This window comes from Pagrus major, chromosome 23 (assembly GCF_040436345.1).
Source record: "Pagrus major chromosome 23, Pma_NU_1.0".
Lineage (NCBI taxonomy): Eukaryota > Metazoa > Chordata > Actinopteri > Spariformes > Sparidae > Pagrus > Pagrus major.
Window position 1 is genome coordinate 2,006,170 of NC_133237.1, and position 17,718 is coordinate 2,023,887.

At 42.3% G+C, this 17,718-nt stretch overlaps 1 protein-coding gene across 2 annotated transcripts in view; it reads right to left on the reverse strand.

Annotated features, from left to right (window-relative positions):
• LOC141019795 (syntaxin-binding protein 4) overlaps positions 1 to 17,718 on the reverse strand; it is a 72,853-nt gene that overhangs the window by 54,664 nt on the left and 471 nt on the right. For both annotated transcript variants that reach the window (XM_073494801.1, XM_073494800.1), the window contains exons 2-5: positions 10,729 to 10,802; positions 4,509 to 4,604; positions 320 to 389; positions 153 to 227 (exon numbers count right to left, since the gene is read on the reverse strand). In XM_073494801.1, coding sequence (XP_073350902.1) covers positions 153 to 227; positions 320 to 389; positions 4,509 to 4,604; positions 10,729 to 10,795 — 308 coding nt within the window. In that variant the 5' untranslated portion in view covers positions 10,796 to 10,802. The remainder of the gene's footprint in view (positions 1 to 152; positions 228 to 319; positions 390 to 4,508; positions 4,605 to 10,728; positions 10,803 to 17,718) is intronic.

Here is a 17,718-nt window from a genome sequence, read left to right on the forward strand (position 1 = left end):
TTGCATGTACAGCAGTGTCCCTGCACCATGTCTTGGATTTGACACTACAGGAGAAAACTAATCACAACATTATGGATCGCTTGACAAGCACTGTGAGAACCAATGTGCCACTATATGAATGCACTGTATTATAAACAAAGATATTTGCTTACTTTGCTTCCTCATCTCTGGCTATGAGAAGGCGCATGTGATTGGTTGCTGAGGCTGCTCTCAAGACATCCACAGCTCTGTAAGAATAGATACACAAAAACACATTAACATTGCTGTTACAGCTCAGTCAGTCATTAAAACAATGACAAGAGCAGTAAGACTTGACTACCTTTCACTTGTAACTCCGACTAGACTGTCCCCGTTCACCTCCAAGATCTGGTCCCCTGGCATCAGGTTTCCTGTCGGAGGTCACAGAAATAATCATCTTTAGTACACAGTGGAGGTGTCAGCTTGAAGATGTACTTGTAATACAAAAATACGAAAACATTTCTATTTTTCAAAGAGGATGAGAATGGACAAAGATTATAGGAACAGAGGATTCCTTCTGTGGGGCTTTGACAGGTATAATAAGAGATGTCAAGATATAAAGCCAGAGATTCCTTCCAGAAAACACCAGCACTAGAAGATACTGACACTTCAGTAGGTGAAGTGGACAAGAGTAATATACTGTCTGTTAAGTCAAGTCTCCAGAGCAACTTTAACATTATCTACAATCCAGTTCTTTGTCTATTTCATCCACGGTTGTGAATGCTAGGGCTTGGCAATATATAGAGTAATATATCATCTTATGTTGTCGATGTTGGATATGGTTATATGACATAGATGTTGGTTTTAAAGGCTTCATTACAGTAAAGTGATGTCATTTTCTAAACTTACCAGACTGTTCTACTTGTTCTAATACTTGTCTTTAACCATTTAGTCATTATATCCACATTACTGATGATTATTTATCAAAAATCTCTGTGTTCATATTGTGAGAATGTACCAATAGTCAGCCCTACAATATTCTTCATTCAACTTCACAGTCCTGGTTCAGGGATATTCTTGTACACACTTGCATGGCTGGCTTGAGGCAGACATTAGAGCTCCCAGGCTTCCAATGTATATGCTCATGACTAGAATACTGAGAGGAACCTGTATCAGACCCGAGCTGCTCAAAGCCTCTATGGAGGCATGTGCTGTATCTGGAGGAATATGTGCCATTTGAATACAATATGCTGACATGGCAGTCGTTGGTAAGAAAGTGTAGAGCTTATACCTGCACAACATAAGGTTTGTTGGTTATTCTTGCTGATGATGTTATTTTCTTTCAATGGATTTTGTGCACAGCAGGCAGCAAAAAGGGAAGCTGCTACCACTGCTACAGTCTCCACACTGCCTCTGACTTCTTTTCAACCAACTGAGTCCTCCACTCTGGAAATATAATATGTAGTCCTCAGTAGGAATTCTTCACAATAATACATCTGCTTCAAGGTCAAAAGCTCAAGGCTAACATCATGATGTAACAAACCCCAGTGTGCTTACACCAGACCCTCAGTTTCCTTCAGCAGTCTGGTCATCACTCCAGTGACCAGCATGTCTCCCTCTGGATCTGTGAGGCTGGGGGGTATTGACTTGAAACGTCCACATTCACATTCTTCTCCCTTCTGTCTCACTATTCTACGTTTTTGGTCAGCAGTATCAGACTGTGGAGATACGAATGTTATCTTTATGTAACTGATTTCTATTCGTTGCAGCTGTAGCATGTTACAGTTCCATTTTTAAACATTTATCTGGTGATCTTATCCAGTGAGACAGTGAACACAAAATAAGTAGCATAACTAAGTGTAAAAAAAAAGAAAAGAAAAGAAGATCCACTGAAGGAAGAATGTGATATGGATCAGTGACTATGAGAATGAGAGACAAATAAAATGAGATAAAATGCCTTCTCAGGGCCCGTGTCCACGTAGCATTTGTTTTCGGCCAGAAAAGCGTTGGCTGTGCGCTCAGGAGCGCTGAGATGAAGTGTCTGTACACAGAGAAAAAATGTGTGTGTCATATCTATGACAACAATATCTTGACAACAGCCACTATATGATCAACACTGCTTATTTGCAGTTTACTATCCATTTGTTTTTTATTTGACATCAGGACATCAAAGTAAGGAGGATGTGGGTGCATGACATGTGTAGGAGACAAAAATATATATTATGAATGAATATTATCGCCTAGGCAAGGACAAAGACAAAGAGCGCCAGCTTGCCCTTGGGAATGGCAATTCACATTTGACAATATGGATGTCATATTCCTGTGCCAGGGGCAGAAGAATGATGACAGCACACACACACCTTCAGTATACAGGATGTTCTAAGTGTAAGTGATAACTGTTAAATCAACTTACTGTATGTCCACAATAGACATGACAAACATTAATCTGACAATAGACAACTTTGCTTTAAATGATCAATCTGAGGTAAATACTGAATGCACAGTTTAATGGCTGTAGAAAAATGAAGTCATCTGAGTATAGATTGGTTCCCTATAATGCTCGCCTTCACTGTATATTTGGTCTCGGTCTGTCACCGAGCTGGATTTTAGCTTGAAAAGCGAAAGTGGAATTACAGCACAAAGAAACGTGTCTGCGATTGCGCAACCAAAACAGAAAGAGGCAATGTTTTTCCTGGTCACTGTCCCCAGGTAGTGGAACAACTGGAATAACTGTGGAAACTTTACACTGTAAATGAAAAAGAACCCCGCTGATGGAGGAAGCAAAGAAGGTGAAAAGGGGGAGTGATAGAAACAAGAGTGAACAGAGGGACATTCACTCAGTGGAGAGGACTACTGTGTTGTGACAAAGTCTGTTCCCCCAGCTGATATGCGTTTCCCCTTACCACCGGGACTTCAGACGGTGCATTTTCTCTACTAGATCAGTAAGTAACAAAAGGAAAGTTGAAAAGCTGTCTAGTACCACTTGAGGCTACCTTTTGGTTAGTTTAAAGTTGAGTCCGACCATCGAAAGATTGCTCTGCTGTTCTCAGTGCAGTAGAAATGTCAGTAGCAGAATAACTAAGCCTTTTGATCTTAAAAAAGCACTATCAGGGAAGAATGTGGGTAAATTTGAGTCAAGCATCTGTGGTCTTAGGCTGATGTTGTCCAATGTCCTGTCTACATTGAACAGACAACCTCATCATTACTCTGAATGTATCAAAAGAATCTCAAAAAGCAAAACAGTTCTCTGTTTCACCGACAGAGAAAGTAGGCCATAACAATGTGGAGGTGTGTTTTATTAATGATTTCACAGTCACATGAGGAAGGCACCAAAAATACTTGTTCTGTCACTTCACTGGTCATCAGTCTGTCAGGATGTCCACTGTGTCCAACACTCCCTTTAGTTCTATTCCTTATTCAAGTCATTCTCAGCTGTTCTTATATTTACTAAAGATTTGCAGACCCCTCTTAGGTGCCAAAGGGTTAATGTGCATTTGTACAAGAGTACTGCACCAAGGTTTTCTGTAGGTGAACAGAAAGATAAGTGGCAAGAAGAAAAGACAGGGTCTGTGTCTTTCAGGTCAAGGACAATGGACATCAGGTGTCTGATGTCATATTCAGGAAACCTGCACAGACTCCCAAAGCTGTTACCAACAAAAGTCCATTCATGAATCACACTTCATTTGATTTGCAAATTAGCACAAGTTAACGCCTCAGTGAGTTTATACAGGGACAGGAGACTTCAACAACATATGCACACCCATTGCTGGGTGCTATAAGGACAATCACATTTAGTACAGACCAATGACCCATAATAAAACACGATACTCTATTGTCACCTTGTAAATCTGGATCTTCTGGTTCCACTAATTGATTGATTTTTTGACAAATAAAAGAATAAACCTAAATCTAGGCTTCAAAACGAGCTGGCTGATGTACACTATGGCTATGTTTTCAACAGTCTGCACAGTCTGTTGTGATGATGGTGTAAAGACAACAAAAAAGTGACATGGTGATTGATTTGAAATGTAATTAGTCTGACTCACCCTTGACTCAGTGAATTACCTGAAAGATTCTCCAGCTTTAAATACCTAGTAATTAAGGATGACTATTTTGCTTTTATCAAGCTGTGATTGAGAAAAGTGTGTGGCGGATGAAGCTTGGTGTAGTGGAGAAGACTTGTGTGACGTCATTTGATGGCAGTGTAATTGGATTATGAAGACAGAAGTTCATCAGAATCAGATAGACACATAATATGACTCCATTTTAAATATATCCACAGTATTTTGAGTGACTAAAGTCACCTCTTTCACCAGAGGTTTGAGCTGCTTTGGAGAGGAGGAGATAGGAGATAAAACAGGACACGGCACCCTGAGATGATGATCTATAGCTTATTCTTCCGTATTGTTCCTTTTATGGATTGTCTCTTTGGTCATACTTTGTGTTTTTATACACAACTTACTTTTTGCACCTCTAACTTGTTTAGATAAAACAAATCAGAACAGTATATTTGAAATGAAGTAACAGAAGAAGACAACATTACTCCTTACCATCACTTGAAGCAAGGCCACCTGGTAAAATCCGTTTGACGTAGACTCCAAACTCTTCTCCAGTTAGTTCCTTCACACCACCAATCACTTTAATTCCTGTTGGAAGGAGAAGAAAAAAAATGTTTTCTACTTTTTCTTAAGTAATTTTGCAATAAATCGTGGCATTAATGACTTGTATGAGTTTAGGAGTTAATTTAAGAGTTTCAAGATTTTATTTCATATTGACTTTCTACTTGCTCTTGACCTCACAGCAGGTAAAATGCAATGGTCAATTCACTATCCAGTTGCCTTATTTATTGATATCACAGTGTAGAGTTTTCCTGTCCCTGGCAGCATGCACTGTATGACTGAAACCACCAAGCACAATTAAGTCCTCAGATTTATGTTTCAAAAGGTATGACACTGTTTATTTAGATTCATTAAACCTGTAAGTCACAAATACATCACTACGTGTAAATACTTTTCCAGGTTCCACAGTGAAATTCTAGTCAACTCCAAATGGTACAAATGCTAATTGGAGTACATAAATGAATAATAATAACTTGGTACAGATGGGATTTTAAATCTTGTGATCTCAGGGGAGTGGGGGTGAGGTCATTTCTCAGCAGCTGCCATTTTATTGGTACATTGCTGACAGAAGAGGACTGAGAGGGTCACAGAAGTCAGCTTTCCAGTCATTCTTTGATTCCAAGGGCCTTAGTCTCTGAGAGCCAGACCTGGTATTGGGAAAAAGAAGTTCTGGCTTGTTTACATGTCTTTAAACCAATCACAATCATCTTGGTCTCGTTTAACCCAGGATGCAGTGACAGTGCCTCTTGACTTGACAATTTCAGCGTGAAGGTTGCCAGCTCAGAGGTTGTTGTAGTAATGGGAATTTTAAAAACAGTACATACAGATAGCTGAAGGAAGGGATGATATAGGCGCCCGATGGCAGGCTTTATACCAACAGTCTACATCTGTTAAGTCAGATTAAAAGGGCCATTACTGGTAACAACCTTTCAATGACGGATGCCCAATCCTCTCTTTCCCATGACCCAGTATTTATTTTCAATTTTTTAAATTTGTTTTGTCTACATAATATGCCTTACAATTTAAGGGGGATTTATGGTTGTTCTTTAAGAGGTTACAGTGTAGCTAGCTAGGTTTTGTAGCTGATGCGCATTTTCTTACAAGCTTCTGATGCTGATGGAGTTTGTTGGTTTTGAGGACCACATTAAGCTAACCATGGTCACCGCTTGCACAGCGGTTTATCTTGTATTTTTATGTATGTGGAAAAAAAAATCCTAACATTTTGAGAGTTTATTTTATTCATCTACTAAACTAGAAGCTGGTATATATCTACCAGCTAAAACTACAGGGGCTATACTATCAGACTATCGCCTCTTGAGGTACAAAGTGGTATTACGAGACAAGACGGGCCAAGTCTAACTGGTTAGCATGCAAACTTCAGTAGATATCTCAGCAACACAGAACATATACTTCTTTGATATCATGTCAACACTGTTGTTTCTTCACACTCTGCTGATAATGTTTGAATGCGTTAAACTAAAATTCTGGCCATATCTTACAATTTGCCTCTTAAAACAGCTTAAACAAAAATGTCCTCAGTTCCCAATTTATGATCCATTAATGCAGCTGCAGTCAGTTGGTTGAGAACACAGCCCCTCCTGCTAAAACACGTTCACACGGCTGTAGTAGCCACTGCACCATTGAGCTGATGGTCAAACAGAGTGATGTATAGTATAAATAGACAGATCAACCAATGGACTAAATGGCTGAACTGGCAAATGTTGGCCTGTCCATTCTATGAACATATTCCTGCTCCGCTGAACAGAACACACTCAAATCAGACTGCCTCTATATTTCCTTCAGATCTCCTCCCACAGACATGTTCCATCACTGTACTTGGAGTATATACATTACAAGTGACTATGGCCTGAAGCTGGTTAAGTGTGCTTCATCTAACCATTAGATCAGGGCTTCTTCAGCTTAAGGCTGCTGTTGGCCTGTTACCACAGAGACAAAATGGTAACGCTAATTGGGTCTGGAGCAAAGTGGCGCATGTTAATTATCGCCTGTTGGAAGAATGGGCTTATAAAGTTCCCTGACTCAGTCCTCCCTCTCTTCTTACTCTTCTCTGAGGAAAACAGTCTCTTGTTCTTTTGTTCAGCCTCAAAGCACTCTCCTCCCCCCGCTTCCCATCAGATAAGAAAAACATAATTCTAATGCATAAACAGCTGGAGCAAATATAAAAGACATGTCTCTCTCCCTCCTGCTCAGCTTCACATTTTGTTTTCCAAGTCATTATTTCCTGTTCATGATGCGTCAAGGGCATGTTTGTTTCAAGGATTAAATGTTCCAACACTTTAAGACCTTGTAAAGATCTTAAAATTCAATGTGATGAAAAAGGCATAGTTGCTTGTAAAAACGGTTTATTATTGTCTAAATATTATATAAGAGCATAAAAAATAGCATGTTTAGTAAACTACACAGTACCGTTTCTGGATATCACAGGACTGAAAATCTGCTTCTTTAAAGGCCACTCAGACAAAACTGTCAGATATGATGTTTGTTATGAACACCGTCCCACTCCTGCTGTCCTACACTGAGGACAGCATGTGCTGTCCTCAGTGTAGGACAGCAGGAGACTTTACAGTGTGCACAACAGACTCCCTCTTCTGCGGTGGAGGCTTCAGATGCACAGTCAGGGGGTCTTTAGGCTGTATGTAATGGAACACTATGTACACTTGCACGTGCTTAAGTTGGACGACTATAAGCTGCTTTTCTTCTCACCTGTCTGCTGCTTTCAGTGATGTGGGCCCACACACACACACACACAAACATCTTCAGCCTTTCCTCCACCTCTCTCCTCACATGCTATCACTGCTATTTTAACACTTTATATTCAATCTTCATGTTATTACTTCAAGTTCATATGGTGGATGCAGAAGTATTTTCCCATTGTCCAGCCCTGATGCAAAGTCTGGAGACAAAATTGTCTTGCATACTACTACTTTTATTCTTCCAAGCCTTTTTGTTCACTTGTTTACAATTTACGCTATGCGTATTTTGTATAATTATGGTGTGTGATTCTACAGTAAGCTGTGTTTTTTCTGTTTATAAAATATATACATTTGCAGATTCATGAGCTTAACTGTTTTTAAAGACCTTTTTGGCATGCATTTCCCCCCTTTAATGCTTGTTTTCACGCTCCAGAGTCTATGGTGATATGCCAAATTTTGTGTTATTCTTTGCTGACGGGAGTTATGCCTTTTCTTATTGATAATTGTTGTAATTTGGTTAAGACATCCATGCCAGCTATATCTCAACTATTGGATGCAATACAAATACTGTATTCTGGAGAATACTTGCATTTTTTTCTTTACTCATTGTTCAATGCAACACAGTTAAGTAGAGCCGGAGGAAAGTGAGGAAAATAAAATGTTTAAATCCTGTCCAAACCTTCCAGCCACACTGACATGCCTCTCTTCATGGTAAACAGACTGCATTTATACTGCGCTTCTTCCAGAGTGCTTCAGAATGTATCTCACATTCACACTCGATAGCAGTGGGCTACCATGAAAGGAACTGGTCTAACCACCAGGAGCATGTATAAAAAATACTATACTCTAAATATCTAATAGGAAATCCAGAAAGCTCTGATGTGGGCTGTATTTTCTCAAAACAGAGCTGTTCAGCTGTCAAACGTATTCCAATTGCTTATTTGAACGTATATTGTGTATAATAAGTCTGTAGGAGAAGTGCAACACGTGCAGCTATATTATGTAGGGATTAAAATAAATACATATTCTTACTCTAACATTTACAATTAGCTACAGATGTTTGGATGTTTATATCTGTGAATATACTCCCACTTGTGTAAAGCAGTTTGACTGTAATTGTATTCATGTGTATGGGCTGTTTGTCCTTGCGTAGGCACAAGCTCCACCAGCACGCTGATGTGGAAGTGAAGTAAGGATAAAAACAACAGCAGCTCCCTGCATTCTTAACCAAGCTGAGTTAAGTGGGTTAGGGCTTTGCAACATGACCTACTTCCCCTGTCAGGCAAACACACGAGGATACCTACTCTGCATAGAAAAGCCCTTCAAAAGTAGGATTTAAATGATTTCAGCTGTTCAAAATCAGGCTCCATTGCCAGGGAGTAGCCATTATGTTGTTAGTTTACACTGAGCATGTGATGTGGACTTCAAAGTAGTAGACTTTTACCTATAATGGATGTACCAGGGGTGTGGAATCCCTTTTTGATGAGATGTCACACCACTTGCATCTAACAATTGCTATAAGATATCTACAAACTAACAAAATGAGCTGCTATGACTGCAATACAGGGAGCACAAAAAATAAATACTTAAATAAATAAAAATAAAAATAATAATATATATATATATTATATATGCACTTAATAATATTTATGCATTAACAATGGATCACGTGACTATGTGTAATGTAAAAGGTTTCATTCTATTTTTAACAGATATCCCGCAATACTGCTGGAAAAATGACCAGCTGGCTTTGAGTTGCTACACTGAACCAAACAACTGTGGCATAATGCCACCCCAGTGTGTGGTTTTAGATGGCATCTAGAGCTTGGCAATATAAACGATATATATTGTTATCGTGATATGAGACTATATACCGTATGAGATTTTGGAGACCGTATTATCACAATATAACATAAGTGTTGTCTTTTCCTTGTTTTAAAGGCTGCATTTCAGTAAGTGTTGTAATTTTCAGACCTTGCCAGACTGTTCTACGTGTTCTAACACTTCCCTTTACCCACTTAGTCATTATATCCACATTACTGATGATTATTTATCATAAATCTAATATGGAGGTATTTGGTCAAAAATACTGTGATCTGACGCTTTAAGCGACGCTGTTATCGACTAAAGATTTTAGTCGATAACAACTCAATTATCTGAAGATGTTTTGACATTATACCATCTATGTATTGTGTTGCAGAGATATCTACTGTAGTTAGCATGATAACCAGCTAGCCCCAGCCTGTCCTTGTCCAAAGCTCTTGTGCTTGCGCTTTAAACATCAACACTACCCCAGTGCTCTGAGCTCCCAGTCCGGACCACTAGCTGTGAGGCCAACAGACCTAACTAGCTAACAGAAGGTACATTTAGCAGCAGTTAGCAGTAACTCTAGTAATATACTGCCCCCTATTTGTTTTCAGTATTAATTCAACATGTGGCCAATTCTTACATATTGCACCTTTAATCGTAACATTTATGAAGTGCTTTTGAGGACATTTCAAAATATCGAGATATACAGTATATGGTGTATCCCTATACAGCCTAAAAATACTGTAATACTGTTTTGACGTCATACCACGCTGCCCTAATAGCATCCCAGCAAAAGAGGGCACAAAGTGTAACAGTAGTGTGTGTCAGCATGTGCCTTACTGGCAGCTCACACTTTTTACACTCACGTTAATTCAGCTCTTTACTACCTCTGCTGCTGGCTTAAACACAGAACAACAATGTCTTCTCATTCTATTTTCATACGATTTATACCACACAGCGAGGCAGACACACAGGCCACAGGGGCTGACTTTGAGCAGCCAGTGTAACAGGGGCTATAGTAACAAAATCACAGATATTTTAGCCTCTTTTGTTTGTCCGACATACAACTTTAGTCTCAGCACTCTCATCAACCTGATCTCCAAATAGCAAATAAGAGCAAATAATGCGCATACATTCATCTGGTGGACACAACCACCATGCTTTTCACTGTATAGTTATATAGTAATAGTTTGTGCACCTTATTAAAGTAAGTTTAACTTTAACTCTGAACATGACCTCATCCCTCCACATCCTGTCACATTGAAAGTAATGTTGTGCCAAATTCATGTTGTGTTAGTTGTTCATGGATTTCCATGGATTATGTGGGTTAAGTGTTTTACTTTCTGTATGGAATTCATGCATGCAGCATAGGTGAATTGGAGTAAGTTTCGTCTGTGTGTTTTGTTAGCTGTGTGATAGACTAACAACCTGTCCAGGGTGTACCTTGTCTGTCACCCAGTAAATGCTGGCACAGGCCCCAGCCCCTGACAACCATGGACTATATAAGCAGTTATAGACTACAAGCAGTGAAAGAGATGCAGAAAACAAAGTTTCAACATGTTTGCTTTGAGGAATCTTTAGCAGGGCTGTTTATTCATAGTCACTGAAGAAAAAAAGAAAAAACATACCCAGGCCATTCTCACAGTCTGTAAACTCCATGGAATGAACAGCTCGGTCTACACCGTATGGACCCATTAGTGTCCTGTTAAAGATGGAGGGAAGAGGGATGGAGAAACGTGGAGGAGAAAGGAAGGAAAAGAGGAGAAAATAAGTACAGCACAAACGTTGAGAGCTAAACCCCTCAGTTGCAAAGCCTCACATTCAGACTATGACTACTCAGTGTGAAGACAGGTGCTTGAGAGGGGTTTGACTTTGTGAAGAATACAGAGCCTTACAGTATGTCTCTCTCAGAGAGTGTTTCACATTAGAGACACTTGACACCCTGGCAAGCACTGCAAGACATTCACTTTTTAAAAAATTGTGTCTCCCATACACTGATAAGTACTTGTGACTATTGAATGCACAAATAATATAAAAAGCTGACATTTTTAAAATCTTGCTTATGTTTGTAATATAAAAATATGCTGAAGGAGTCCAGGAGCACATTGTCCTCTTTTTTTATCTGTGTAAACAGCTGACAGAGTCATGTAGGTTGTCAGTCTTTTATGTTTGTGCAACTGCCAAATCTACTGTATGTTGGACTAGGTCAAGAGCAAACCACAAGCTGTCTACCAAATCCGGACTACAAATTCTAACTAGGTTTTGAGTCTGTTACACTGCAGAAGCACACTCAACAGTGTAAAGCAGTTGAATATTCTTATTTCTTGTATACAATCTGCAAGTAGTAGACTAATAATATTCTACAAAGATTATATGCTGTATACAATATGACCAGCATATTGCATCTGAGTGTCACAAGTTATAATCCTCTTGACATGACTTGTTGGCACAACAGTGCGGAGTAAAAGGGTAAAAGGTACATATTAAATACAAAACTCAAAGCACTTTACAACATATGCCAAATTCACACACACTCATACACTGGTGGCAGTATATGTACATTGAGCTAACAAGGAGCAATTCAGGCTTCAGTATCTTGCCCAAGGACACTCTGACATGCATCGCACCACCACCCCTCCAATCATTGGATGACCTGCTCTACCTCCTGAACCACAGCCAGTAAAATAGTCCCTGTAATTCCTGGACAAATACAGTCTTACAAATAAAGTCTTTCTGGTGAGTATCAAGTGGCCCTCACTCTTGTGAGGTTTAAACTGCAGCTTCCCCCACTTGAAAAGGCAGCTTGCTTCAGAAGATTGGACTGGAATTCACTCAATGACCAAGATTCAGCTTTCTTTCTTTTCTTTCTTTTATTTGAAAGTTGCCAAGGCCAATAACAGGTGAAAAACCTTAAACACAAACACAAATAGAAGGTCAAGAAAAATGTAACCCAAGAATCAATAATTAATCAACATAACCCAAAATCAACTACTTAATTTTTAAAAAGGTACTAGAAATCAATCTTGAAAATAATTGGAAACTACCCATACTTAAACCCCCAAAATAAATTAAATACATTTTAAAGCACTATCTAATGATGATTTTAACCTTACAAACTTTGTCAGCTTTTAACTCCCGTAAATACACACATCACTTTATCAAATTACTTTTAGCTTGAATACTTTTTAAAAATACACCACCTTATTAACTGTGCTTTCAACCCACATGATATTAACTATATAACATTTTAACTTGCATTTTAACCACATAACTTATTCAATACTTTACATTTTAACCTGAATTTCATCACATAATTAGTTCACAGCCCACAACCCCAATGCACTACGGAAGCCGTGCCGGACAAGATGAACGAGACTCGCGATAGATACACACCGGTATTTACATCCTGCTGTGAGTGTCAAAGTTTCAAATCACTAGTGCAGGAAGATCCCTCTTGTGTTTGTGTGTCGCACGGTCGCTCAAAGCAGTCTCGTTCATCTTGTCCGGCGCGGCTTCCGTAGTGCAATCGGCTGTGAGGGAGACTCGCGTGAATGCGGAGCGTGCCTCCAGGCAGATATAGCATAGTGACTGTTTAGGCTAGAAAAATGTACTAAATGACGTCGTTTCGAGTAAACTCTGGATGTCGCCACTTCAGGACACTTGGATTGCAGCGGACGAGCAGTATGGAGGAATATTACAAAGTTTTTGTGTAGTTTTATGGACCTTTTCCTCTCGGTCGCCACTTATGCTCGTTATATGGATTATTCCTGCCGGAGGGTACCCCCCCAGGTCTCCAGCTGCACTTTGAGGAATAAGAAACTACACCAGAGATCTCATCAGCATGTGGGTGAGTCGATAATGACTGAATTTTGTTTTAGAGTGAACTATTCCTTTAATTGGCCACTCATCAGCTGGTAGACTCAGGAACTTTGGTCCTTGCTGCCATGGTGAATTTCCATCCAAATCTCTTGGACTAGCCCCACGAGTGATAATATCCGCAATGTTCAGTGGATCCACCACCAATCCTGAAGTTGCGTGCTGCTTTGGATTTCTCCAATCCTGTTGGCGAAGAAGGTCTGGAAGCCATAGCTCTCAAGTTGAATTGCACCAAGGACTGTTTGGCTGTCAACAAAGTGGTACCACTGCTTGACTTGAATTCGGCCATGTTGCTCAAAGTACTTCTTTAAACGGGCGGCGAACACTACTCCACAAAGCTCTGCCTTGACTGCTTCCCCCTTGTGGTCCAAGGGAGTCAGCTTAGCTTTAGACTCCACCAGCCTCACCGTAGAACCTTGGTCACAGACCCACCGCAGATACAGGACGGCACCGTAAGCATTCTCGCTGCCATCGGAGAAGGTGATTGCATCGGGTTCAGCCAGTGCGCCCGCTGGTGTCAGGGCTCTATCAAACTTGACCTTGCTCAGCTGAGCGTATTCTTCAAAGAGGCTGATGGCATCTACTCTGAGCTTTCCTGATAGTGCAAGGTCCCAAGTGTCTTTGATGGTACTACACTTGGGTTTGGCCTCCTGAAATGCTCTCCGAACCAAAATGGCCCCTTTTTGCTTTACAGGCGTCGTCAGACCAATTGGGTCATACAGCCCAGAAACTTGGCTGAGTAACTCTCGTCGGGTCAGTGGGTCTGGCGTCTGAGCTCTCACCTGCTCCAGTCGAAGGTCTTGTCCGAGTCTCATTTTCCTCTTCCTTTTTGAGAAGTTTATCCCAACCATGACATGAAGCTTGTCATCTTCCAGGGTGTAGCTGAGGCCAAGAGCTTTGTTGTCCTCCTCTTTGAGCTGATTCGGCAGAATCACAGTCCTTGGAGTAGCCACCTGTTCCTGTTTTCCAGAAGACTCCCTCCTACTTTGACCAGAGAATACCCATGGCTTCAACTCGAACCCTCCTGCTTTCAGGATCTGCTCCACATTTTCTGTGATGACTTTAAGCTGGTCCAAGTTGTCATGGGAGGTCAAGAGGTCATCGATGTAGCTGTCTTCCTGTAGCACTCGGCGCTCTTCCTCAAGGTGGCTGAACTGGGGGAGATTAGCTGTCTCTGTCATGGCGAGTTGAGCGATACAACCTGCTGGCTTGTCTCCAATGTTAACTCTCATGACTGCATATTCACCCAGCTCCTCCTCCTCGGAGTCACGCCACAGGAACCTATGCAAATGCACCTCTTGATCTTCCAGCCACACTGAATTGTCCATTTTTTTTTTAAGTCTCCCAGAGCAGCAAACCCTCCCCTCCGGAATTTGAGAAGCACAGCACGGATTGAGTTGAGGACGTCTGGCCCTTTTAGCAGGAGATCATTGAGACTCACCCCTCTGCACTTTTGACTACTGTTCCAGACCAGTCTCACCGGAGTTGTGACGGTGTGTGGGTTGAGTGCGATGAGGTGGCTGATGTACCATACTGGGCCAGTCCATGCATGAAGGACGTCTTTGGTCAACTTCATTGCGGCCCAGCGCTCGACCATCTCGTGAACTTGAGCAGCATAGGCGGCCTTCCACTCTGGCTCTCTGGCCAGCTGCCTCTCAGTCCTCAAGAATGTGGCCTCAACTGCACTCCTGTTGTTTGGTAATGTGGCTGGATCTTCCACCCACGGGTACTTGGTGTGCCAGTGAGGCCTCTCACTGTGGTCATCTGCAGCTACATATGTGAGCCCACTCTTTACCACCTCCAGCTCCCTTTCTTCAGCGAGGGTCATTTCTTTGCTGCCTGGCTGACAGTTTCCACACCGACAGCCCCCACATCTCGGGACACAGCCAGCACCGATGCTGTCCCATTTCCACCAGTCGAGGAAGTTGGATGTAGTAGCAGCACAACTGGATTGCTGAGGTTGGGCAGCAATTGGGGCTTGCTGGTTTTGTGGGGGATGAATGGGGACTATGCAGGTGTGTTCTTCATACTTCACAGCAGCAGTTCGCATAGACCTTGCGAAGTGCGCCCTCGACGTGTGGGCTGATACAGTGACCTCCTCAAACAGCCCAGTATGGGAGCCGGCAACTGTCTTTCCCATTGGTCCGTCCCACAGAACAAGGTCCCCCACCGTGCGGATTTTCTGCGGAGCCAGCTGACCCTCCTTGTGACTTACAAGGAGCTGGATCTCTCTTGGCCTTGCCAGGTCGCTGAGCGGGATGTCTGGGAAGAACTCCTGCAGTTTTTTGGCTGACACATGTCCGTGGATATCTGCAACGCTGTCCAAGCCGTAGCAAACCAGCTGGTGGGACCTGAGAGTGCCTCTTGGGGTGTTAATACGGATTTTCAGGAGGTACCGCTTTGTTTTGATGAAGACTTTCATGCCTCCTACACCATGGACCACAAGCGTGATGTCTTCGCTTCTGAGATTGAGCCGACCTGCTGCCTCATTGGTGATATAATTGGGGTCAGAAGCTAGGTCAATCAGGGTCCCAATTTTCTGCCAAGCATTGGCTGTTACCTCCAAAAGCATCATGATGACAGGCCACTCCGCTAGGCCGCTCTCTGCCAGAAGACTTGAGTGACTCTTTGCGACATGGGAGGTGCTTGCTGCTGTGTTGCAGAATGCGTCCCGGCATTGTTGGGCTAATTCAGGTGAGAGCTTTCTGAAGAATTCTTCCTGGGCCTCGGTGTAATTCCTCTCGTTGCCACCTCCCACTGTGCTGCCTTTGCTCCTCCTCTGGGCCGTGCTGCCTCTGGATGCTTCAGCGTTGGGACACAGATAGTAGTGGTGGTCTGCGGCTCTCTTATCCTCACACTCAGGATTTTTGTACAGGAATGGTTTGCAGTGATTCTCATCATCATGGACCTCCAGACAGTTCCAGCAGGCTCCCAGTTTTCGCACTGCATCCTTCTTCTCTGTGAGCTTGAGCACACGGAACTTTCTGCAGAAGTACAGCTTTTTCTTATGCTTAATGTCCCCACAGACGATACATCCTGAGAGATGGTTACTTGACTGGTTTGAGGCTCTGGTTCTGGCTTGCCTTTGCTGAGGTCGGATTTCCTTCCTTGGTGGCTCTTCATCCCTCAGTTGGTCCAGCTGCTCATAGATCCTCTCTTGACTCTTGAGGAAGGTCAGAAGACTGTCAAAGCGTTTCTCTAGATCAGCACTGCTTCTCTCAGCTGCATAGAGAAGCCATTCTTTTTTCAATGCATCAGGAAGCTTGCTTTCTATTGACTTTGTCACCAGAGGGTTCTTTACAGCACCAGTGTCACCAAGGTCACTCAAGTCTTCAAGGGCTTTCTCAACAGCTTGAATGAGCTCAACAACTTTCTTGGGCTGGTGACTTCTGACAGCTGGAAGTCTCTGGAGCTCCTCAACTATTTCGATGGCGATCGCAGTTTGGCTTCCAAAAACGGTTCTCCAGGACCCGAAAGATGTCACCTGCTGTGTTATAGGTCATTAATCGAAGATCTCTCATTATTTTATCATCCAAACTGTCAAGGAGCTGGAACTTTTTGACTTCTCTTGACCCAGTGGGTTCTCCTTGCCTCTGCCTCTTTTCCAGCAATGAAAGTCTCGCCTGATGCCAGTAAACTTGGGGAGGGAGGTTGGCTTCAGTCTAATGGCTGATGTTCGGTAGCTGATGGGAGCTGCACTCACAACTCTTTCGGCGTCTTTTTTAGCTTTTGCTTCAATGAATTCTGCTTTTCTGGACATCAACTCGGGAACGATCTGCTCAAGCCCTCGTACACGCAGCTGGAAGTCTTTCTGCTCGGCTGGAGGGGCCCAACACTTCCACTGTGTGTGCAGCTCCTTCGCCCTCTTAACCAGTCTTTCCATATAGTCGAACATGAAGTCAAAGGCCTCTTTATTTCTGCCAGGTTCAAAGGAAATCACACTCTTTACTTTCTCCTCTGCAGCCTTTACCGCCATCGTCAGTTCCTCCTCTCCGAAGTTGGCCCAGAGTGTCTTTTGAATGAGGTCCTTCAGCTCTTTCAGTTTCATCTCACACTCGCCTGCCGCTTTCCCAGTATCGGCCGTTTGGTGCTCGCTCAACCCGGGAACTTCATCAGAATCTGCATCCAGCTCCACCTCTGCAAGATACTGGGCCTCCACATCATCATTGGCTTCCATGACTTTGTTGGCCTCAATTATGAGCTTTTTGAAACAGTCTTTGAGCTCCTCTTCAGGCATTATGGCGTGCATCCGGACAATGTTGCTGGCCAGCCGGGACAATTGCCGCTTCGCAGATGTCCTATTGGCTTTAAGCTGCTCCAGTGACTTTAAGTCAGCCATCTTCTTTTCCAGCAGGATTGGGAAAGGTGATGTCCAGTGTGTTACCAGGCCTATGGACTTCCAGGCCTGGCCAGTTGCTGTTCAGGATTCCCCTCTCCAGTCTTCACAACATTGGTTTTTCACTGTCAAGTGGCCCTCACTCTTGTGAGGTTTAAACTGCAGCTTCCCCCACTTGAAAAGGCAGCTTGCTTCAGAAGATTGGACTGGAATTCACTCAATGACCAAGATTCAGCTTTCTTTCTTTTCTTTGAAAGTTACCAAGGCCAATAGCAGGTGAAAAACCTTAAACACAAATAGAAGTCAAGAAAAATGTAACCCAAGAATCAATAATCAATCAACATAACCCAAAATCAACTACTTAATTTTTAAAAAGGTACTAGAAATCAATCTTGAAAATAAGTGG